Source organism: Gopherus flavomarginatus, chromosome 25 (genome assembly GCF_025201925.1).
Source record: "Gopherus flavomarginatus isolate rGopFla2 chromosome 25, rGopFla2.mat.asm, whole genome shotgun sequence".
Taxonomy (NCBI): domain Eukaryota; kingdom Metazoa; phylum Chordata; order Testudines; family Testudinidae; genus Gopherus; species Gopherus flavomarginatus.
The window spans coordinates 11795305-11818965 of record NC_066641.1 but is presented as its reverse complement, the minus strand read 5'-3'; the positions used below and the strand labels follow the sequence as shown (position 1 = coordinate 11818965).

The 23661-nt window shown below is 53.0% G+C and overlaps 2 protein-coding genes across 2 annotated transcripts; one reads left to right on the top strand and one right to left on the bottom strand.

Annotated features, from left to right (window-relative positions):
* Positions 1 to 2947: 2947 nt before the first annotated feature.
* Positions 2948 to 14688, top strand: ARL5C (ADP ribosylation factor like GTPase 5C). The gene is made up of 6 exons (XM_050935286.1): positions 2948 to 3013; positions 5666 to 5726; positions 6670 to 6817; positions 8925 to 9008; positions 10366 to 10517; positions 12944 to 14688. The coding sequence occupies exons 1-6, from the start codon at positions 2968 to 2970 to the stop codon at positions 12990 to 12992; spliced, it is 540 nt and encodes a 179-aa protein (XP_050791243.1). The 5' UTR covers positions 2948 to 2967; the 3' UTR covers positions 12993 to 14688.
* A 4839-nt stretch (positions 14689 to 19527) lies between these two features.
* On the bottom strand, positions 19528 to 23254 carry LOC127040784 (dickkopf-related protein 3-like). Its single transcript, XM_050935369.1, has 4 exons — positions 23180 to 23254; positions 20857 to 21037; positions 20154 to 20349; positions 19528 to 19588 (listed from the first exon to the last, which is right to left on the bottom strand). Exons 1-4 carry the CDS (start codon positions 23252 to 23254, stop codon positions 19528 to 19530), a joined length of 513 nt encoding a protein of 170 aa, XP_050791326.1.
* Positions 23255 to 23661: the final 407 nt, after the last annotated feature.

Genomic DNA, 23661 nt, shown 5'->3' with positions numbered 1-23661 from the left:
TACTCTTTTGCAGTAGCCTTTGGGTTATAAAAACATCAGGGGAATATTTAAATCCAAACCAAAAGCTGTTGGCACTGGAGTTTAACAATAATAATAGAAATATTTCTGTTCAGCAAAGAACTGATTTTTTAAAACCTTATTCTTCCTAAACCTACATTTAGGATGGTGATGGTAAAACACCATCCATAGATATGTAGGAAACACTCTACCTTGCATCAGATGCTTAGGCCTTGGCTACACTGGTGCTTTACAGCGCTGCAACTTTCTCGCTCAGGGGTGTGAAAAACACCCTCAAGCGCTGCAAGATACAGCACTGTAAAGCGCCAGTGTAAACCGTGCTGCAGCGCTCGGAGCGCGGCTCCCAGCGCTGCAAGCTAATCCCCACGAGGAGGTGGAGTACCTGCAGCGCTGGGAGAGCTCTGCGCTGGCACTGCGACCACAGCTTTGAAGTTTCAAGTGTAGCCATACCCTTAATCTCTCTGTGGTTCAGATCCCTGATTGTAAAATGGGGCTGATGATCATTCTTTGTTTCTGCCTCCTTAGTCTGGAAGCAGTTTGGGGCTGGGACTGTCTCTCCTCTGTCTGTACAGCACCCTGCGCAATGAGGTGTTGATCTCAGTTCAGAGAGGTAACAAACAGGCCATATTTGTTTAATCACCACATGGCCTATGCCCATGAACAGTGAAGAAGACCAAGGCTATGGACGAAGTGCCAGCTCTTTGCAAGGTTGGCTCGTGTCAGGTCTCTCCCTTCATTTCAAAGGAGGACATAGTTCCCTGCTGACCCAGGCGCTGTAGATTTAAAGTCCTCTCGCCTCGGCCTACTGCCCTGCCAGCGTGAAAAGGGGATGGATGAAAGTTTTACGGTTCTGTCGGTCAGCACAGTGGGTGGAGTCGGAGAAAGAGCATTTCAGGGAAGCTTGGCTCAGCTTCCAGAACTTTTCATTGCTGTTAAATATTTGCTAAGGGGGAGCAGCTCTGGGTAAATCCCCCTCTGGCTTTGTTTGCTGCCAAAGTTTCTGTTTCAGGAGCTTGTTTTGGGTGTATCAGTTCCAGTAAAGTAAGAACCAGCCTGGACCTTCACTCCCAGATCAACCATCCCTCCTTCCCAACAGGCACCGAAAGGGATTTCATTCTATATCCACACTGCTTCTGAGGTTTCAGGTCGAGGGGAGAAACTCCTGAAACACCGTGTGCAGAACTTTGCCAACCCAGAAGCAGCATGTAGCAGCATCCTCCAGGGAGAGGCTAATCCAGAGAGAGCTGCAGCCCAGATCTCTGGACATCAGAAGTTTGGATAGTCTGGATCAGATGTGACTGAGCATGAGAAATGGGAGGGAGAGGGGGGTCTTTCTTGGGGCAGAACCTTTGCCCCCCCCTCCCATTGTGGTTTGAACTAGGCTGTCGTGTGGGTGTAGTTTTTTGCAGTATTATTTGTTTTGTGGCAGTGCCCACAAGCCCCCGTCATCAACCCGGGCCCCACAGCGATAGGTGCTGTATAATCAATCACAGAACAGAAAGAAAGCCTGTCCCTACTCCAAAGATTGAGGTATAACACAAGGGACAAGAGGCGGATACCAACAGGGGGAATACTGGGAGACAATGCGAGTCAGTTGGGAGTCCCTCTTTTCCAGTGTAACCAGAGATTGGCCCAAACTCCAACTGGAGCGAGATGCCCCTCCCGGCTCAGGGGCAGTCAAAATCCCTGGCTGGGATCTTGAATTTTGGGGCTGGGTCCAATCCAACGGTCTCCCCTTTGCCACAGGGGCTGGTTGTGCGTGGGGCCTGGGACCTTCAGGCTGGAGGTGGGACCCCTAGGTGGGGGGGTGGGAAGGGAGGGAGTGGGGCTGGTGTGGGTCTAGGACCCCCAGGCTGGGGGTGGGAAGGGATGGAGTGGGGCTGGTGTGGGCCTGGGACCCCCAGGCTGGGGGTGGGAAGGGAGGGAGTGGGGCTGGTGTGGGCCTGGGACCCCCAGGCTGGGGGTGGGAAGGGATGGAGTGGGTCTGGGACCCCCAGGCTGGGGGTGGGAAGGGATGGAGTGGGTCTGGTGTGGGGCTGGGACCCCCAAGCTGGGGGTGGGAAGGGATGGAGTGAACCTGGGACCCCCAGGCTGGGGGTGGAAGGGATGGAGTGGGGCTGGGACCCCCAGGCTGGGGGTGGGAAGGGATGGAGTGGGGCTGGGACCCCCAGGCTGGGGGTGGGAAGGGAGGGAGTGGGGCTGGTGTAGGTCTGGGACCCCCAGGCTGGGGATGGGAAGGGATTGAGTGGGGCTGGGACCCCCAGGCTGGGGGTGGGAAAGGAGGGAGTGGGGCTGGTGTAGGTCTGGGACCCCCAAGCTGGGGGTGGGAAGGGATGGAGTGGGGCTGGGACCCCCAGGCTGGGGGTGGGAAGGGAGGGAGAGGGGCTGGGACCCCCAGGCTGGGGGTGGGAAAGGAGGGAGTGGGGCTGGTGTAGGTCTGGGACCCCCAGGCTGGGGGTGGGAAGGGAGGGAGTGGGGCTGGTGTAGGTCTGGGACCCCCAGGCTGGGGGTGGGAAGGGATGGAGTGGGGCTGGGACCCCCAGGCTGGGGGTGGGAAGGGATGGAGTGGGGCTGGGACCCCCAGGCTGGGGGTGGGAAGGGAGGGAGTGGGGCTGGTGTAGGTCTGGGACCCCCAGGCTGGGGGTGGGAAGGGATGGTGTGGGTCTGGGACCCCCAGGCTGGGGGTGGGAAGGGATGGAGTGAACCTGGGACCCCCCCCCGGCTAGGAGGGAATGGGGCTAGCTGGAATTTCCTCTTTGCAACCGATATCAATCACCCCCCCCGCACCCCCCACCACTCAGTGCGCAGCTGCCCCACGGGAAACCCCCCCAGGGGGCGGGGCCATGGCCAGGCCCGCCCACTGACGTCACGGGCGGAGGCTATAAAGCAGGGGCGGGCGCGCGGCCCGGCCAGTAGCTGCAGGCGGCGGGTTCGCGGCGCGGTGCCGAAATGGGGCAGCTGCTCGCCAAGCTGATGAGCATCTTCGGCAGCCAGGGTAAGTGGGGGCGGGTCTCCCGGGGGGGCCGCTCGTGAAGGTGGCCTGGGGAAGGTGGGGGGCTGCTGGAGTGGTTGGGGGGTGTAGATTGGGGGGCTGTAGGGGGAAGGGGCCGGGGGGGGGAAGCTGCAGGGGGCGGGCAGAGGCCTGGGAGGGGGGTTGTGGGTGAGGCAGGGGGCTGAGCTGAACAACAGATGGAAGAGGAAAGTTTCTTGAAATCAGGAGACCAGGGAAAACAAAGGAGCTGGGGGGGAGCCGGTCTACTGGGGGGCTCAGCAGTCGGTCTTCACCCCCTCTGGGGGTCCCCTGGCCACTGGGGCCCAGCGCTGGCTGCTGGGGGATTTCAGACATGGGTCTCTTCACCCTGGGGTTGTGTCTGAAATCAGCTCACTTCTCTGGGATTTGGGGCTTTGCCAGGCACAGAACAGTGCCTGTGAAGGGGTCCCCTGCCTGCGGGGGGAGCTGGCATTTGACCCGCTTTCCCCACCCTGCTTTGTGCTGCTCTAACTTCCCTGCCCTTCGGGCTGCCCCAGTCCAGCAGCCAGGGTGGGACGGAGCAGCCTCCCTTCCCCGGGCGCCCCAAACTCCGGCCAGCCAGACTGGCCTGGGCTCCCAGACAATGCAGCCGTGCAGCCCATTGTGTGGGCGTCTGGGCTGGAGAGCAATCAGCTTCTTCTGATTGTGAGCGGAGCCCAGAGGGGGAGACGGCTGCTCCGTCCGTTTCCTTCCCTTCGCCGCCCCCCCCCCCCCCTCCGAAATTATTTTTACTCCGGCATTGATGTGCCTGCCAGGATTTTTCCTGACTGAAGCAGTTTCAGTTCAGAGCCACAGATCTTTGCAGAAGCTGTGGCTCCTCTAGGTCACTGGTTCTCAACTGGGGGCCCCCGGGAGGGGCTCTGCGCAGGTTTTGGCGGCGGTGGGGGGGCTGCCAAGCAGGGCCGGCATTAGACTTGCTGGGGCCCAGGGCAGAAAGCCGAAGCCCCACCACCTGGGACTGATGCTGAAGCCTGAGCAACTTATCTTTATGAGCTGCTGTGGCATGGGGGCCCAGGCGGTTGGCTGCTTGCTCCCCCCTAACGCTGACTTTTCTGTGCAGAAAAACAGTTGTGGCGGCACAGGTGGGCCGTGGAGTTTTTCTAGCATGTTTTGAGAGGGGGCTTGGAAAGAAAAGGGCTGAGAACCCCTGTTCTAGGTCCTTCACCTCTCTTGCATGCAGGGGCTGGGTGCCCCTTAAATCACAGCTGTTCCCAGACTTTGCATGGTGACCCTGCTGTGATGCTCACATTTCATACTCTGAGCAGTTCGGGTCCAAGGATAGGTGGTGTCCTGCCTCTCTTCTCTCCCTCTCCAGCTCCACAACAGCCACTCTCAATTCGTAACCTGTAGGCTTGGTTACGCACTCGCCCGGTCCTCCACTGGTGTTTATTGGGGATAGGGTGATCAGATCTCCTGATTTTGTAGGGACAGTCGTGATATTTGGGGCTTTTTCCTATATAGGCTCCTATTACCCGCACCCCGTCCCGATTTTTCACACTTGCTGTCTGGTCCCCCTGATTGGGGAACTCTGTGTCAAAGGGATTTTGCACTGGCTGGAGGGCGGACTCTTGAGAGCACGGAGGTCTGGGGGTAAAGTGAAGTATGGAATGGAGGGAGTTTGGAGATGTTCATTTGCACCAAAGCACAGAATTCCCTTTGCTATGTTGCAGCTGGTCCCCTCTGTTTCCCTCGAGCCAGGCTTATTGGCCTCTTGGTTGGGTTTCTCTTCTGCCTGCTTTTAAGATCAAAATCCCAAATGTATTTGTAAATGTCTGTCTGTCTCAGATGTGGCTGTCTATGATCCTTCTCTGTCCCTCATCACCACAGTCACAATCATTAATGTATTCATCCCCCGACTCCCCTGGAGGGAAGGCAGCACTGTGGTCCCCATTCTGCAGGGAACTGGGGCGTAGAAGCTAAATGGCTTTTTGCAGGGGGTAGGGGTGTGTTGGCAAAGCAGCGGATAGAATCCAGGTCTCCAAGTCCTAGTCTAGCCTCTAACCACGGGACCCACCATTCCTCCCGTCCCCCGTTAAACTAATTACTAGTTAACATTTATCTTGCAATAGTATCTAGATGCCCCAGTATCCTAGGTGCCGCTCAGACACAGCGTAAGAAAGAGTCCTTGCACCAGAGAGCTTACAGTATAAATAGACAAGACAACATGGGAGGGAAACTGAGGCACGGAGCTGAGCCATGACTGGCCCAAGGCTACAGAGCAGATCAGTGGCAGAGCTGGTTCCCAGTCCAATGCTCTATCTGTTAGATCCTTGGAAACTGTCAGTCCCTCTCTAGCCACAGTGCTATTCCAGATCTGCTCCCTGGGGTGGTCCCAGTCCAGTGTAGACGGAGGGCCTTGGAATCTTGCATTATTCGGCTCATGGATTTTTATGTCCCTCATGTTTAAAATACTGCTGCTCAGCTCCCCCTCTCCGCTTGTCCCCGATCAGAACCAGCCTGCTCACTGAAAGCCGTCTGATTTTCCAAGTGTTGGACCGGGGGGCGGGGGTGGGGGGGGGCAGGAAGCTGGGTTACACCCTGGAATGGCTGGATTTGCTGGGTGCCTCTGTCTGACTGTGCTAGCTTCCTCCTGACCCTGCCTCTTTGCTTCTGCAGAGCACAAGGTGATCATTGTTGGCCTGGACAATGCAGGGAAGACCACCATCCTCTACCAGTTGTAAGTATTTCCATCCCTTCATCTCCCATTCAGAGTCAAACCGCCAGCCAGATGGCCGAGGGGGGAGATGATGTATCCCTGCCCAACCCCCTCTGCTGCAGAGCCTCCTCCAGCAGGCAGCAAATGGTCGCAGCAAAACAAAGATGCTTGCATCCTATCTTCACATTCCAGAAGGCAACGGGGTTAAACTGAAATCAGCAAGGGAAGGTAGGGCTCTACGGGGGCCAGAGGCCTAGTCTGAAGTTGTTTCTATTAAGCCTAGAGGCCCCAGCTGAGATCAGGAGCCCATTGTGCCGGGTGCTGTACAAACCCATAGTAGGAGATTGAGCCGAGTACAGTAGAACCTCAAGTTATGAACTGACCAGTCAAGCAAACCCCTCCTTTGGAACCGGAAGTACACAATCAGGCAGCAGCAGAGACGGGAAAAACCCCAAATACAGTACAGTGCTGAGTTAAACTTAAACTATCTGAAAAAAGGGATAGTTGAGAAAAAAAGATTTGATGCGGTAAGGAAACGGTTTCATTTAAATTAAGGTGGCTGAAAGCAGCGTTGTTCTCCTGCACTGTAAAATTTCAAAGCTGTATTCAGCCAATGTTCAGCTGTAAACTTTTGAAAGAACCAGAATGTTTTATTCAGCGTTCTGAACTTCCTTGGAGGTTCTACTGTAGACAAGACAAATGGTGGGAGGAGGGGGAGTATTACAGGTGGGAAACTGAGTCAGAGAGATGCTAAAGTGAGTTGCTCAAGAGTCTGTGTCAGAGCAAGGAATTAAACCCAGGTCTCTAAGATCCCCATCCAGTGTCTTAACCACAAGGCCATCCTGGCTTCATGCTCATTTGCTTCTTGGGAAGCCCCTGGTGTGCCCCATTCTAGGGGACTAGAGAGGGTCCAGTGCTGGGTTATGCCGGGGTGGCTCTGATGCCTGGCCTGTGCCTCCCACAGCCTCATGAACGAGGTGGTGCACACATCACCCACCATCGGCAGCAACGTGGAGGAGATCATCCTGAGGAAGACCCACTTCCTGATGTGGGACATCGGGGGGCAGGAGACGCTGCGGTCCACGTGGAACACCTACTACTCCAACACGGAGGTAAGGGGCCGCGTGGGAGGAGCAGCACCATCTCGCTCCCCTCCCGGGCTGGTTGCGCTGGCCCTGTGATGCTCGCCTGGGCTTCATTTGCTTGGCAGATTGGAGAAGCTGGCGGATTTTCTTGTAGTTACAGTGGAAGGGAGAAGCTGAGTGACCACGATGGCAGCCAGATGTGTGCGCAGATGCTCCTCAGCCCTGACCCACAGCCTGCTCTGCTACTCCAGTGCTGGGACCCCTGCATGCAGCTCTGCCTGCTATGTCAGTGTTAGGATAGCCTCCTGCACCTCAGCCAATGCAGAGCAATCCTGACCCACACCACCCCTTCCCGTTGTATTCTTGGGGACCCACCAGCCCTGCCAGTGCGCCTCAGTCCTGACAGGCAGCCCCTCTGCGACTCTAGTCCTTGATCCAAACACGACTCTGCTGACGCACCTGTGTATAGTGTTATTCCAACCCTTGGGCTCGGTGTCGCTCTGCCATAACCAAGCGGTTCCATGTGCTACCCTCGGAGCAAGAGGCTAGTTGACAGCCTCCCTCGCTTTCTCTGCCATGTCTCCTCCTCACGCCACAGCCCGGTGTCCGGGATTCCCCTGCTCTGGGATGTGGGCAGCCGACAGCAGCTGCGTCTGCTCCAAGAGGTGCCTCGGAGCTAGCTGCTGGAGTGGGGATGAGTGGCCTCACGCTGTTAGATTCCCACTGGGAAAGCTGATTTGATCAGGTTCTGTTGCTATTTCAGACTCTTACACTTGTATAGCAGCATCAGATGGGATTTTCATAGGTGTCCAAATCCCCTTGGGTTTGAGCTCCTAATTCCCCACGGCTCCTCTGGCAACCCCAGTTTGAGCGCCTGATCCTGCATAGCAATGCTTACTTGAGCGATCACTTCCATTGATGTTAATGGGGCTTCTTGCTGGGAGTAAAGATGGCAGAGTCAGACCCTTCCTTTCTAACTTGTTGAATATCGCACCGCTCCTTTAAGGAGAGCGGAGCGGGTGGCTTCGGAGAGTGAACAGATTTTTACTGGGGCAGGGCAGAAAGCGGGTGGGAATTTGGGGGGAAGGATCCAGAGGAGGTTCCACTTCTCTAAACAGGGTAGGGTTTCCCCTTTTGTCTCAGCTTGTTTTGAATGGGATTAAAATACTATCCCGGAGAGAAGAGAGCCCTGGCAAAGATCCCCAGCTGTTTCAGCAGCGCAGAGAGGGGCAGGGAGCCGAGTTCAAACACGTCCTTTGTCTTTCCTTCCTGGCCAGCATTCCTGACATAACTCAAGCTGGAATTTCTCTCCCGCTGCTGTCCATATTCTGTTTCGCGATTCAGAACAGATCTTGCAAGAGCGCAAGATTGCTGTTAACTTTCCACCCACTCCAAAGCCCCAAGCCAGTCGAGTTTGGCTGTGACATTACAATGAATTATTTGTTGTAGGGTAGCACCTAGCTGTACAGCCACTGAACAAATGTTGGCTTGACCATTAATGAATGGCTCCGGGGGGTGGAGTCAGTGTCTTTCCTGATTACCGTGGAAAGTTAGTCCATGGGAAGCTCTTTTTTATTTGTATTCCAGTAGGGGCTAGAGGGGCCAATTGAGATTGTGGCATCATTGTGCTAGGGGCTGTACATGTACATAGTGGCACAGTCCGTGCCCCAGTGAGCTGTAATGTACAGACAGGCCAATCTTGGGAGAAAGAATTATTCTCCACAGATGGGGAAACTGAGGCACAGAGTGGCTGCAACTTGGCCAGGGTCACCCAGGGCATCTGCGGCAGAGGCAGAAATTGACCCCAGGCCTCCCGAATCCCAGCCCAAGGCCACCCTTCCTGTCAAATGATTGTTTCACTTCCTTGGGGTCTCTGGTGTCGTGCCAGTCCTCTGCAGAGCTTCCCAGGCTAGACATGAGCTGAATTTTGGATGTCAAATAGCAGCAGGAGAACGTGTTTGTGCAGCACCTAGCACAGCAGGGTCTGGATCCTAAGAGTTCTGCTAATACACCTGATAATGTGCTGTGCCCACCCGAGCTGGCTCCTACTCCATCTACAGCTCTTGAGCCAGGCCTCAGATGTTAGCCCAGGACCAGGGTGTTCGATCGACATCTGTTCTTTCCACCCCTCCAGTTTGTCATCCTGGTGATCGACAGCACCGACCGTGAGCGGCTGACGGTGACCAAAGAGGAGCTGTACAAGATGCTGGCCCACGAGGTGAGTTAGTGCTCGGGTTGCCCTTCGTGGCCACAGCCTCATGTCCAGAGTAAAGCTGCTTTAGTCTAGTGAGTTGGGGGCAGATCCCTGGGCGATGTTGCTGGGAACTTTGCGATGCTCCATCCCACTCAAAGGGCCTGATGCATTAGAGGCAGGGTACTCAGCTGTTTCAGGCACAAGGCCCCAGCCATCCGTAGCATAAGCGCCAACTCCGTGGGTGCTCCGGGACTGGAGCATCCACGGGGAAAAATTGGTGGGTGCTCTGCACCCAGCAGCAGCGCCCTGCCTCCGCCTCCTCCCCGAGTGCACTGCGTGCCTGCTTTTTCCCCCAGCTCCCAGCGCTTGCCGCCGCAAAACAGCTGTTTCGCATGGCAAGTGCTGGGAGGGAGTGGGGAGGAAGGGAAACGCGGCGTGCTCGGGGAAGAGGCTGGGCCGGGCCAGGGATTTGGGGAAGGGGTTGGAATGGGGGTTGGGCTGGGGGAGGCGCAAGCACCCCCTGGCACTGGGGAAAGTTGGCGCCTATGATCCGTACCACGGAGCCCTAGCTGCGTTATCCCGTGCTCTGTAGAAATCCCTGGGTTCGTTCTGCAGGTAGTCGCTCTGCTTGGTGTCTCTGTATTGCCCACGTAGGGACTGATGGATCATAAAGCTGCTCCTCGCTTTCCTTCAGCTGCTGGGTGTCACGTGAAACAAGTTTGTCGAGTCTGGTGTCCCGTTCAGAATGGGCTTTGAGGAGTGTTCTGGATTATTCAGTAGCACCGAGAGGCCCCAGCTGAGGTCAGGGCCCCATCGTGCCAGGCACTTACAGCCCCCTGTGCTGGCGAGGTCACAATCTAAATAGCCACAAGGTGGAAGGGGAAACGGTGGCAGTGACTTGCACAGTGTCACTTAGCAGCTCAGTGGCAGAGGTGGGAACAGAACCCAGGTGTCCTGACTCCCAGCCCAGTGCCCGGCCCTCTTGGTCACTGGCCACGCTATGGGTGTCTGGATTCATCTGGCCCTCATCACTCTAGTGTCAATGCACAGGGCTCCGGTTAACCAGACCTCTTTAGGGTCCCTTATGGTTGCCAACCCACATGTACCAATCTCCTGGTCTTTTCATAAATTGGGAGCCTCTGTGGTGCTTTATTCCAGTGCCGGGGGTGGGGGCAGAGGTTTCTCCAGTGCCAGGAACCTCATCCAGCGATTGCATTAGGAAATCAGGCTGGTGGAATGTCTCCTGTCCAAAGCTGCACCACCTTAGTACCTAGCACTGCTTCCCTGCCGCTTAGCAGCACCATCGGGCTGGGGGATGTTCACGTGTGTGGGGAGCTGAATGGAGGGGGGAGAAAGTTAATGGTGGGATCTCTCTCCCCAGGACCTGCAGAATGCGGCGGTCTTGATATTTGCCAACAAGCAGGATGTAAAGAACTCCATGACTGCCTCTGAGATCTCCAAGTTCCTAACCCTCAGCTCCATCAAGGACCACCCATGGCATATCCAGGGCTGCTGTGCCCTCACGGGAGAGGGGTGAGTGCACCACAGAGTAAACTAAGCGGTCCCTTTTGGTGCTTAAGTGTCCTGTGGAACTCTCTCCCACAAGACAGAAGTGAGGCACAGAGCTTAATGGCGTTCAGCAAAAGCTTAGAGGAACGGCTGACTGAAAATTTTCTGTGTCAACTGTTTTTGGTGGAGAACTGGATTTTTGCTTAAAGGATATTTGTTGTGAAAAGTGTTTGCTTTGTGCCTGAAAGCCAAAATACTTTGACTTGGAAATGCTGTCCTGGTTGGAAATGCTGTCGTTCAGTTGCTTCCTGTCCCCAGTCTCCTCCCAGCCGGACTACATCTTCCATGATGCACCATTGCCATGGAATCTTGTGATGCAAGAGGAAATCCTGTGATGCATCATGGGAGATGTAGTTCAGAAGCCTCATGCTCCCATTCACTTGTATAGACAAGGTTTCCGCTCAGACTACAACTCCCATGTGGCACCTGGATGGCATTTCCAAATTGAAGTATTTTGCCATTTGAATTGCTGCTGAAAATGTACTTTCCATGGGGAGAAACCCCAGAACCAGCTCTGGGTGAAGACATACAGATAATCAGCACATCGAATGTCTTGTTAGGCTGGGTAGGACTATCTAAGAGCTAGAACCCTCCTGTGCTAAGCCATGAGCCACTTTCTTCCATAATTGTTCGCTACAGGGTTTCTTGTAGCTTCTAGTTCTGACCACTGTTATGAGACAGGAAACTGAGCTAGACGGACAGCATGGCAGTTCCTGTGGGCTCACTTCTTCCCTTGCTTGGCACGGGCGTTTGGGGGTACCTTGCAGTTGATTAGCTAGGGAAGTGCTTGGCTTGTGGGTACTCATGCAATGATCTATGCTGGCTCTATTGGGGGTCGCGCTGTCCTCTCCGCAGATCAGTAGCACTAAGTCGGGGAAAGAAGCCAATAGAAGGTCAGGTGATTCCTGTAACTAACTAGAACTGCTGGGGTCCTGCACAACTGGTGCTGGAGGGGAGATTCTGGCACCACAGACGTAGGCAGAGTCCTCACACATACAGCCCGGGCAGACGCACATCCCAGCCTTGACCTGCAATGACTTGCGTTTAAATGTTCCAGCCACCTCTAAGTGTCTGTTGTGTGCAACTGGCACCCTTTACATGTGAGGCGCTGGATGTAGTGGTTAGAGCAGGGGACTGAACTGGGACTCCAGCGATCATCTGTTGTGAAGGGAGTGGGGTCTAGTGGTTAATGCAGAGGACTGGGAGTAAGGACTACTGGATTCCATTTCCATACTGGGAGGGAAAAGGGATGTAGTGGTTAGCGCAGAGGGATTCCTGGGTGCTCCCTCAGCTCTGTCCCTGAGTTAGTGAGACTGTGTGCAAGGCACTTTACCTCTGACTCAGTTTCTCCATCAGTAAAGTGGGAGCCGCTCCTAGGAGTTCATCACTTCATTTTTTCCAAACTCTCTGAACACCTCAAACAAAAGGCAGAAGCCTCGTCTCAGCCCCAGGGCACTCAGGTAGTGCCGTGACTCACGCAGACAGAATCCTTCCAGCACCAGCTGTGCTGGCTTCATGTGAACAGCCTGGGAACAGATGCCAGGAGGCATGACGAGTGTTTGCTCAGTTTGCAGACGCACACTCTGGGGGCAGGTGCGCCTGTCTGGGTCTCGTCAGGTTGGTTGGTACTGGACCTATAGGCTGAGTAGCTGGGGCCTGGTTAACCAATGACTCACTCCTCAGGTGAAACCTAATCCACCTTGTCTCTAGCCCCTTGTCTCACCTCCCAGCCTGTAAAGGGGCCCTGCCTTTCTCTGTTCTCCTCAAGGCCTTTTGATAGCAGGAGGCTGACTCAGCTGCGATTGTGGGATAATCGGGCTTCTCAGCCTCTAGGAATCGGTGTCTCCCCCAAAGTGGAGCCTGCTCATAAGCACAGGCTGCTGCTGTTTGCTTTGCCGATGATAAGGACACCCTGGACAGTCCTTGGGGGGACTGTGTGGAGAGCCAGGGACTGGAGCTACTTGCATTGTATTGAAATGGAGGCAGCACAATCTAGTGCTTAGAGCAAGAGGGGGCTGAGTTAGGATCTATGGGTTCTTCTTTCAGCTCTGGGAAGGCAGTGCAGTGTAGCAGTTAGAGCTGGGAGTGGGGTTCTGCGTCTGACCTTTGCAAAGGGAGTGGGATCCAGTGGTTAGAGAAGGGGAGCTGGGAGTCAGGACTCCTGGTTTCTCTTCCTGCCTCTGGTCAGAGTGGGTTTTATTGGTTAGAGCAGGGGGGCTGGCAGCCAGGTTTCCTGGGTTGTCTTCCCAGCTCTGCCCCTGACCTGCTAAGCAGCGCAGGCCTTTCACATCCTTGCCCTTTGCCTCAGTTTCCCTATTGTGTAACCCTCTGGCAGGTGGTATCAGTGCAGAGCGTGGTTTTTAATGCGCGTTCTCTCCCCATTCGTGCAGCTTGCCAGCTGGCTTGGAGTGGATGAAGTCTCGAGTAGCAGCCAACTGACTCATCTGGCCAGACATATGACGGAACAGTGCAAAGCTCTCAAGCATCTTATTTATTTTTTTATACATGTGAGTTTCAGCCTGGACTTCCCTTCTAAAGCAGCTGAAGCTGGAATTTTGTACGGACAGTGTATTTCTGAGCCCGGGTCAGCATGGGAGCTGGTCCCTCCTGGATTGCATATCCGGAAGGAATCTGGATCATATCTGCTGGGTGGTGGGTCCGTTCTGGATTGTGTCTCTGAGGGGAATCGGTTCTGGGTCATCTCTCTTCTGGATCACATCTGCAGAGAGGGAAACCAATAGGAAGAAATCTCTCTGCTCCAGGCCTGCGCTTAAGTAAAAGCTGGAACAAAGACGCCTGGAGCATGGGAATTTTACGCACACGCAGGCCCAGCGCCGCTTCCAGCAGATTTACCAATAAGCTATGAAAGGAAGAACCTCCCTCTCCGGAGTCCGGTTAACAGGAAATGCCTTAGATCTTCAGATGGGGATTGGGGATAAACTTTGCTAGAGGGCTGGGGAGGGGGGTAATAACCTTTAAACCCCAGTGCCCCTCTGTGCTGCCTATGCTCTTCTCCAAACTCGGGTGGTGTTCGGGGCAAGCATCCGAAACCTTCGGGACACTGACATTTCCCAAGATTTGCTCTGCTATCATCCCCGGGTCGCTCAGCGACACATCGACCAGCGCGCACTGGATGTTTCCTACCACTGGTGCTTTCCCTTGGCCCGTCTGATCGAGGCCTTGAACATCTTGTATTTTATATTTTTTAACACAAGCAGGAAAGGGCCGGCTCCGTGGCTCTGTTCCTGAGTATTTCTCTTTTGCCATGGCCCTGGAGCAAGAACACAGATCTGGATTCAGGCCCCTCCTCCAGCACCGTTGGAGGGCAGAGATTCAGTGAGGGTGGGGAAATACGTATGGGTGGGAAGAGCTGCCCCAGCCATGCCCCGGGGAGCAAATTTCCCCCTTCACGACAGTTCATACCCATCTCTTCCACCAGGAGCCGCTAATGGGTCAGGCCCAGCAGGGCCAGATCCAAGCGCCACTTGATCCGTGTGGGACCTGGCATCAGGACCAAATCCACGCCCTGGATCTGGACTCAGGGATGTTTGGGTCTGACCTATCTAGCACGTGTCCCATTTCTACTGAAGATCGAGTCTCACTCCGGAGGCAGCAGGAGCTGACGGTCAGGGAGACCCGCCTAGGTTCTGCTCTTGCAGACTTGCGGGGATTGACATAGCTCTTCTGTACCTCAGTTTACCCTGTTGGCAAGTGCCTGGCTTTGTAGAGTGACCTGGAATCCCTGGATGTGAAGGATGCTGGATAAGCACAAAGGACTCGGGGTGGGGGTGAGGGGAGGTCACTATCAGGGGTTTCGCTGTTTGGTGCAGTGCTCTAAACTGGTGTGACCCCAAAACCCACTGGAAAGGTGCCTGTTGAATCCATTGGGCTCTGGATCAGCCCCTTAACGAATCTTCTTCAGTTAAGTGCTTTTAACTAATTAAACTTGTCCCATGAATTTGCATTTGCACAGGCCCCCTGCCAGGCTCAGAGGAGCGGGACAGCGTGTCACAGCTTCCTGCCTTGGGCTCAGATGGGTTTTTTACGATTTCTGGGATGATCCATTTGACTCTCCAGTTCTGTATTTTTTATAAAACTTGTGTCTTGTATTTTATACCTGATTAAAGGCTCCACTATTTAATTTTTTGCACGATTGGGGTCTTGTCTTTTATTAGCTTTTCCATCCTTGTGGATAAGGCGCTGGGCTGGGATCCAGGAGATTTGGGTTTAATTCCCAGCTCTGCTGCAGATTGCCTGTGGGATCTTGGGCAAGTCAGTTAGGCCCAGATCCTAAAAGAAGTTTAGGCACCTAACTTCCATGGATTCAATTGGAATTAAGCGCCTAAATAGCTTTGAAAATCTGGACCTCAGTTCCTCCATCTGTGAAATGGGTTTAAAAAACCCTTCCTTCTCCCTGCTTGATCCCTGTGTGTCTATTTGTTTTCTTTATATATTGTGCTCATCACAATGGCATCGGAGCCCCTTCCAGTAGTGCATTAAGCAACATGACTAATGTCTGTCATGTGTTTTGTTCTTTCATGCGCTCCCCATGGGGGGAGAAGTATGTGCGCAGTGGAGTGTTTTATTTTGGAAAATTTTTATTAATAGGTCTGTGCCCGTTGCTCTGTTTTTATGTTGCAGACAGGCAGGTCAAAGAAATGCACCTGCCACTTTGAGTGGAAGGCGAGGGAGTTAATTTCAGTCTTGGGACAGCCCCTGGCAAAGCTGTCCCCTGCCTTATTGATATTAAGCTCTCTAGGGTGGGAGCCTGACTTACTATACTTATGGGCCATGCTCAGCACAGGGGCATCCCTATCTCAACTGGAGTCTGTAAGCACCATTGAAACACACACATCACTGTTCCTGGTTCCAGCACAGAGCATGAGCCCAAGAGGATTCTATTCATGTTTAGTTCTAGTGTTCATTGGTAAGGAAGGAAACTCATGACGTCTGCATGTCAAATTCTGCATTCTAGCAGAGCGCCAGCTCTGATGTAGTTAAGGTAGCGAAGGCCGTATTGTTCAAAGGACACTTCTTTGAAGGGCACCAACATCCACAAGCTGGCTTGGATTGCTGTAAAATTTAGTATGCCTCATGGGGGTGCAGGAGAGGATTAGTGATCCAAATTTGGGGTCAGTGGAACAAGGGGTTCCTGAGATACATCCCCCCCGCCAACACCATGTCATAAAGCTGACACGTTCCACCGGCCTGTTTTTGTCTGAGCTGTCAGTTTCTCCCATTGCCTTTGATCAGCACCACAGAAACCCATCCCATTGCACACGTGGCCTGCTGGACTTTGCCCGCTTTGGGACCCTGGTTGGCAGCAGCAAAGTTCAGTGACAAAATTCCTGGCCTCTGTTGGCCATTTCTAGCCTGCCCTTCCTTGCAGTCCCATTGTCTCTTCCACTTTCCAGCTCAGAAAGGGTTAATGAGCAGGAGGGGCAGAATCTGCCTCCTTAAAAAGTTTTATTTAGATCGGAAGAGATTCAAGTCGAGGATGCTGGATAACTTGTCGCCACTCGCCCTGTGGCCTCTTCCTGTCGGCTGATTCTGCAGGTCAAGCCCCTGATTTGTATCTTGCGGTGTGGTGGGATGGAAGCCTGTTCTGTGCTGGTTGTGGCCAGCTGGGTGATGCATAGGGAAGTCTCTCTGTACAGGAGCCAGGAGATATGGGGAGCAGGTGCCCCTCTGCCTCGGCATGCAGAGCCCCTTGTGTGACAGGAGTGGGTGAATGTTTCTTGGGCACTTTGCACTATTGCCAGTCAGGTGGCCAGCAGGACCGGTCTCTAGCCGGGCCCCTGGGAATGTTATACGGTGCCGATATGGGGTGCGTTCTCCCAGGGGCTGGGCTCACAGGCTCAGCGTTAAAGGCTGCAGGCGACGGAGCTGATCATCGCTGGCCTAGGAGTTGAGCTGAGTCAGCAGGGCATTGGGCGGAGCCTGCTTGTGGGGTAATTTTACCTCCATGTGAGAGAGGAGCTGTGCGTGTGTCTGTCTCTGCATGGAAACCCCGTGAGCTCACAGCTGTACGTAAACCTCAGAGAGGCAGCTGGGCCTAACGACATTACAGAGAGACATAAACAGGAAGCGCGGGGAGGTGCTTTATAGGGCAGGGATCTGTGCAGTGGCAGCTGATCATAATCAGCATGTTGCTCTGGTACCACACCAGATGCAGCGCCTCTAGCCGGGCAACCCGCTGCCCCTCCCTCTGGCAGATCTCAAAGCACTTGCTCATTGACTGGCCAAGCCTCCCAGGTGCCCTGGGACTAGAGAGGGGTGATTGTCCCCACCTCGCACAGAGGTGAGTGTGGGACTAAAGGAGCCAGCACAGTTTCAGGTCTTCCTTTAAAAAAAATTATTGCCTGGATCTTCCCCCACCCCTGTTGGATTCCTGTCCCTGAGGGAAAGGTCGGCATTGCTGTCTAGTGGGCTGAGTGCTGGGCTCTGAGTAGGGCCGGGGCTAAGTGACTTTACCAAGGTTGTACAGAGTCACTGGGAGACCTGGGAATGGAACCCAGGAGTCCTGACTCCTTGTCACCCTACACTTAAGTACTGGATGTTATGTGATCTGGAATTCAACTCCTGGGCTCATGCACTAAGGCCTGGAATATGCCGTGTTCCACATGCTGGGGAAATGACTCTGACATGAGCAATTAGTTAATTAACACAACTCAGCCACTAATAAAAGGAGGACAGGTAAACAAGCACTGGTGCCATGGGAGAGGTAGAGTGCCCCGTGCCTGAGGCTGGTAGCAGCTGTCTCATGTAAGCAGGGCTCTGTATAGCCACATCCACTGAACTTGTCCTGGACTCTGCCTCTTGCCACAGATCTGTGGTCTGGAATCCCAACTTTAATATTTTTAAAAAGCATGTTCCTGACTGTGAAGAGAAGCGTACTGATTTTAATTGCTGGGGCATTTTCTTCCTGAGCCTGCACATGGCCTGAAACAATAGCTTAGAGAGGTGTGAACTCTCACATTAATAACAAGGGTGTGTTAACTCTGGAACCTACTGATATTCATTTAAATCTCAACACTATTAACTCTTTCACTGCTCATCGTTTTAGCAAAAACATCCAGCAGCACAGAGCAGGAAGTTAAGATGTTCTGTTGTGCCTGCAATAAGCAAGTGGGCAGAAGGGCTGAATTAGATTCTTTCTTTACGTGAACTCTCAAAAATGCAACAGTTCCCATTTTAACTTCATTGCTGTACTGAATTTCCTCTGCCTGAGCACCTTCTAGTGTTCTCGTGTGTACGTGTCTGCTCCCACCTGCTCTAGTCAATAAGCTTTAGATACAACACATGAGCCCCGCGCTGCTGCTGACCCACTTCCTCGGAGAAGCTTGAATATATGACTCAGCAAACGCAGAAGGCAAGTCAAAAGAACCCACAATGACTTAAACATCACAAGTGGTTTTTCTTTTTTAAATACAATCTCTTGATTTTTGCAGAATTATGAGCACTGGGGCTGGTAACATTATTAATCTAGTGGAGAAAAGGAGAAAGAACCAAGGGCTAGGAGCTGAAGTTGGTGGGGGGAGGGGGAAATCAGGCTGAAAGGGGACCGAAGGCCACATCTCTACCTGTGAAGGTAACAGTGATGAACTGCTGAAATAGCTCCTCGAGGGGTGTGCTATGGCTTCTTATTGCTTGTATTTTAGTAGCATCATGGATGCTCATTTGTGGCCCGGCACCTCACTGCACTAAACTAGTGTCATGATTTCTAGAGGTAAAAAAAAAGTCCCATCCGAGGGGCACTTGGATTTGAACTAGGGACTGCTTGAGCTGTAGTCAAATGTTCGACCACGGAGCTAGCCCTACTTTGTATTCAGGTGGTGCTGTGGTGTCCTACAAAAGGTAGCTAAACCTGCATGCTTCCTTTGCACTGCAGCTCTAGACGTCAGGGATACGAAAGAGGCACCTTGGCTGAGATCCTCAAAGGTATTTAGGCATCTGCCTCACTAAAATACTTTTGAAGCTCTGGGCCCTTGTGTTTTAATTACAGAATTGCATATCCAGTGGAACTGTGACCAAGTGCTAAAGACCAGAATTCCCTGGTTTCACTAGGGCATTGAAATCCAAGCAGTGGCATGCTCCAAACCACGCCTTCTCTCAGTGCAGGCTCTCTAGGAATCAAACTCTGCCTGTGGATTGCTTTGAATTGCATTTACCTGCACGTGCCAAGGGGGACTGCTGCATTAGCCATGAGACTACTGGATCTTTGTAACACTGAGCCGCTTTTCGGCTACGCCTGCCCTGGTTAACAGAACTATTAGGTCTAACTTATTTGTTCAGAGCCCTGTAACACACTGCATCTCCTCTGCTCACGCTGCGCCAGACAGTCACTAGGCAACAAGGAGATAGTACTTATTGCCAGCTGGCCTTATGAACAGGTAATGTAAGCGGTAAGGCAGCGGGGGAGATGTGTCACTCAGTGGTAGAGCATTTGACTGCAGATCAAGAAATCTGTGGTTCACCTGCAGGTGCTACCTTCTCTCTTTTCCTGGGAGCAGCTACCACACCTTTGTGTTGATCTCCACACAAAGAGAAATTGAATTCTGCAGGCTACGATAACGGTAATCGAATATCAGGCTTCCAATACTGCACTGCTTGCCATGGGGGATATAGGAAACAGCGTGAGGTCTCCCCAGTATGTACACACACGCACACAGAGTACAGCAAAGCTATGCCCATGCACGCACACGCTATGGGAGAATACAGCAATCACACACACAACGATGTGCAGAAATCCAGGGCATTATTGCAGGGAACAGCCAGTGCTTTGAAGCATCAGGTCGTGTTATAGATCAGTGGTTTGACCTGGTGGCTCAGAGCCACCATTGATAAAAAGCCAGGCTCCTGAGTGCTGAAGAATCTTACATGTTTATTTGAGAGCAAGTCTATGTACATGCTATTTACAAGGAATAAATACAGAGCTCTTGTCCTCAGGGAAGGATGCACAGTCACCTCCTCTCTACAGCAAGGGCTTCATGCATCTCCAGTCACTTTTATCCTGCCAATACTCGAATGGTTTCCTGGAGGGGACAAGAAGGGAGCGATTCAGAGGGTGACTAGGCTCAGAACAGGCATTTCTGTTCTGCCCTTCTCCTCCCCACCCTGGAATTGCACAGCATGCATTGGGGGTGAGGGGGTGGGTAGTATCCCCATTTTAAAGATGGAAAAACTGAGGCACAAAATGGGGAAGGGACTCGCCCAAGGAGTCAGTGGAATAGCACCCAGAAAACTTGCAAAATTCCCCTACTCTAACCACCAGATCTCATACCCTCAGAGCAAGCAGGATGGAGTCCTGGCTAACCACTAGACCACACTCTCCTCCCATAGCCTAGGTTCGGACCTAGGAGTCCTGGGTCCCATGCCCCTGCTCTGATCAGTATAATCCACTATCCCCTTCAAGTAAAGAGCAGGGGCAATGCATCCAGCATTGCCAGATGTTCACTAATGCCCCTGCACCTCCTGCTGTATTCTGGCCTGGCAGGTCTGATAGCATGAAAGCCCCTCCCTGCCTTATCCCAGAGTCCTGCCCCAGACCAGGCAGGATCTCCATAATACCTCCAGGCCCTGAGCGTGCCCCACACTCACCCTCGGCCAGCAGCCCCAGTCCTGCACACCAGCCCCTCCTGGCAGGAGCAGACCTGGTTGATACTGAAGGCCAAGCCTCCCTGGGGCACAAAGCAGCTCTCGTCCAAGGCCAGCCTCTTCTTGCAAAGCAGCTCGCCATGGTGGCGGGCGCAGCAGGCAGCCATGCCACAGTCCTTGTCCTGCTGGCAGCGAGCACCTGGAGGCAGACGGGTGGTGGTGGTGAGGGATAGGCAGGCAGGGAGGGGCTTCATCCAGTCCCTCCCCCCACTGCCCGGGACCCCACAGTCTGCCTCTCTTGCTACTTTCCAACCCACCCAGCATAGCACCTGATCCCTCCCATCTTGTTGGTGCAAGGGCCTCCTCCTCTGCAGACTGCGGCTGGACCAGTCTCCCAGAGAAACCCCACTCCTCCAGGTGCAGGAGCTGGACCCCCCATGGCTATGCCTTGCCCCGCCTTCTAGGGGAGGCACAGGGTCAGGGGGGTGTGGCTGGAGCACTCTGCCCTATGGCTAGTCTCTGTCTCCCAGTGGCCAGGTGTAAATTACAGCAGCTGGGAGGCTGCTCCGCCTTACACCAGGGGCCCACGCAGGCCCAGTGCTCAGCTTCAGAACAGTAGGAGCTCCTTCATCCCGGCCATGCCTAAAGCTGAGGGATGAGATAAGGGCGACTCAGGCCTGGAAAGCGGCTCCTCTCCATGCCTTACCCTCCTGCCCATCTGGCACGGTCCTGTGGCACTTGCCAAACATACAGCTCAGGCCCCTGGCACAGTGGGTGTCGCAGCGGCAGTACTGCCACTCCTGGCGCAGGGGAAAGCACAGCCGGAAGTGCTTATCACAGAAGAGCCCGTGGGCGCAGTGTCGGTCCTGGCTACACGTTGTGGCCGCCTGGGGAAGAGACAATGCAAGGTCAGATGGGAAAGGCATGTCCCTGCTGCTTCCTTGGTGGAGGGCTGGGGGGTTGGACTGGGGAAGCAGCCCTCAGAGCTGAGTTCCTAGCACATGAGTTCTTTGCGGGAGGGGCCATGTTTTGTTGTGTTTGCCAAGCACTTGGCATTTTATGGACCTGGTCCGTTACTGGCGCTCTTAGTACAATCAGAATCCTACATAGGCAAAATAATGATTAAGTCCTTGAGAACTTCTGTATTAAGCATATGGGTTAGAGCTGCTCAAAGCCAGCAGGCCACTCCTGACAGAGACAGTTTGTATAACTCACTCCAGAATTTATGGTTTGTTTTAAGCACTTCTGTGTATGAGGCTCTTTCTAACCAAGGCGCTGTTAGGAAGTTATAGACGGCGATGTAGCTTTAAAAGAAAAAAATAGTTTGACATGAATAGCAATGTTTCCTTGGTTTTCTTTTATAAAGAATCTGTACAAACAGGGTGAGGTTTTGTACAGTTTGGATTTAAACGTTGCAATACTGAGCTAGTGTATGAGAACTAGGAAGTGAAACTTAAACAGAAAACAAGGTGAAACAGATCAGCCACATCTGAGCTGTAATCGGCTGAAAATTTTCCAGCTACATTTTTTTAAACCAAAAAAATCCCAATCCCTTCCCCTGCCCCCCTAACGTTTTTGGTTTTGCAATGAAAACCTGAACATTTTTGAAGAAACATTTCAATGAGCATGGACAAAAAATTAGTGTTTGCAAGAATTTTTGCTGGGGGTGGGGCGAAGCATTTCAGAACTTAGTTCTATTTCTAACATTCCTCATGGATTAGTAACTGGGGCGGGGGGCATCTAATAACACAGCTCAAGAACTGATTATATGATATCTAAGATATATGTGGCTGTTTCCCCTTAAGGATTAAAACACCCAGGTAGGGAAGGTTTTAATAGTCATTAACTGCTTAAAGCTTCACACACTTCTTGTGAGCGTCCATCGATTTTTGAGGCCAGAGGGACCCTCTATTACAGTAGTTCTCAAATTTTTGTACTGGTGACCCCTTTCACATAGCAAGCCTCTGAGTGTGACACCCTCCACTTATAAATTAAAACCACTTTTTTATATATATTTAACATCCTTATAAAGGCTGGATGCGAAGCGGGGTTTGTGGTGGAGGCTGACAGCTCCCAACCCCCTATGTAATAACCTCTCTACCCCCTGAGGGGTCCCCAGAACCCCTGCTCTATTGGCTGTTTGGATCCATTGAACCTCCTAAAAATGGGCCAGAGAATTCCATACCCATAAAACACCTGTTTTAGGTGAGGCTTGAACTCATAACCTCAGCATTGCTCAATCAAGTACTGCCTTATAAGTGCTGTGTGCTAACCAATTGCACCACTGATGGTAGTTTTATCCATCTTTGAATCAGGATTGGTGTAACAACTGGTGGTGCTCTTTCAATGCATGCAACAGTCCTTTCTTCTACCCACTAGACCAGTGGTTTTCAAGTTTTTTTTCATTTGCAGTTCCCTAAAAAATTTCAAATGGTTTGAACCTCTTCGGAAGTCTTAGACATAGTCTGCAGACCCCCAGGCGTCCACGGACGACAGGCTGAAAACCACTGCAGTAGGCTATCAGAGGGCACCAAACGTACTGCTGCATTGGCTAGGAATTGCCCTAGGACCAGCTGCCTAGATGTCAGCAATGCTAACCTCTATGCCATAAATGCATCTGTTTTATAGTAGGGGAAAATAAAGTACAGCGAGATTACAGGGCCTGTGCAGTCAATGAAAAGACACCTATTAATTTTACGAGGCCCTGATTTGCCATAGGAAATGCAGTAATAGTGAGGGATAGAACCCAAGAGTCCTGGTGCCTTATTCTAGCTAATAGAGCAGACACCTTCCCATGATCAGAGAATAGAACCCGGGAGTTCTGACTCTTTCCTCCACCCCAAAAAAATCCCTGGCTCTAACCACTAGTCGTATACACCCCATATTACACTGCAAAGGCCGTTGTGTTAGCTGCAGGATGCACAAGGAGAAAAAGAGACCCCCCTCCCCGTCTCTGATGCTTCATCCCCTACAGTCAAGCCAGGCAGGCTGAAGGCTGCAGGGCAAGTGCCCACCCATCCCTTGCTTACCACAATCTCCTTGCTGTCGGCCAGGGGGCTGGAGCTTTTGGAGAGAGCGGCCTCGTCTGGGGTGTGGTAGGGCATAGAATACAACCATGCCCAGATGTAGCCGTGCACAGCAGGCCGGGGCCACAGGAGCAAGGAGAGGAGCCAGAGTCTAGCAGGAGATGCGCACATGATGAAGATCTGGCAAATGGTAGGGGGAGGATCTTCCCTTTGGAGTGATAGGAAACCCAGCGCCAGCCCCTGGGTTTATATAGTCCAGGGCCTATCTCAGCCCCTGCTGCTGAAGCTGTTTGACCATCTAATGGGAAGGAGGAGGCAATCAGGGGTTAAAGGATTAGCATAATCACCGGCCTTCCCAAAACAGCCCCCAAAATAAACGAGCCCCCGGCAGTCTGGCTCTGGGCTCACTGAGTACACGAGGGGCAGCCCCGGGATCTGGCCACCCATTAGCCAGAGACCAGCCGCTTAATGCCTTCTGAGGAGGA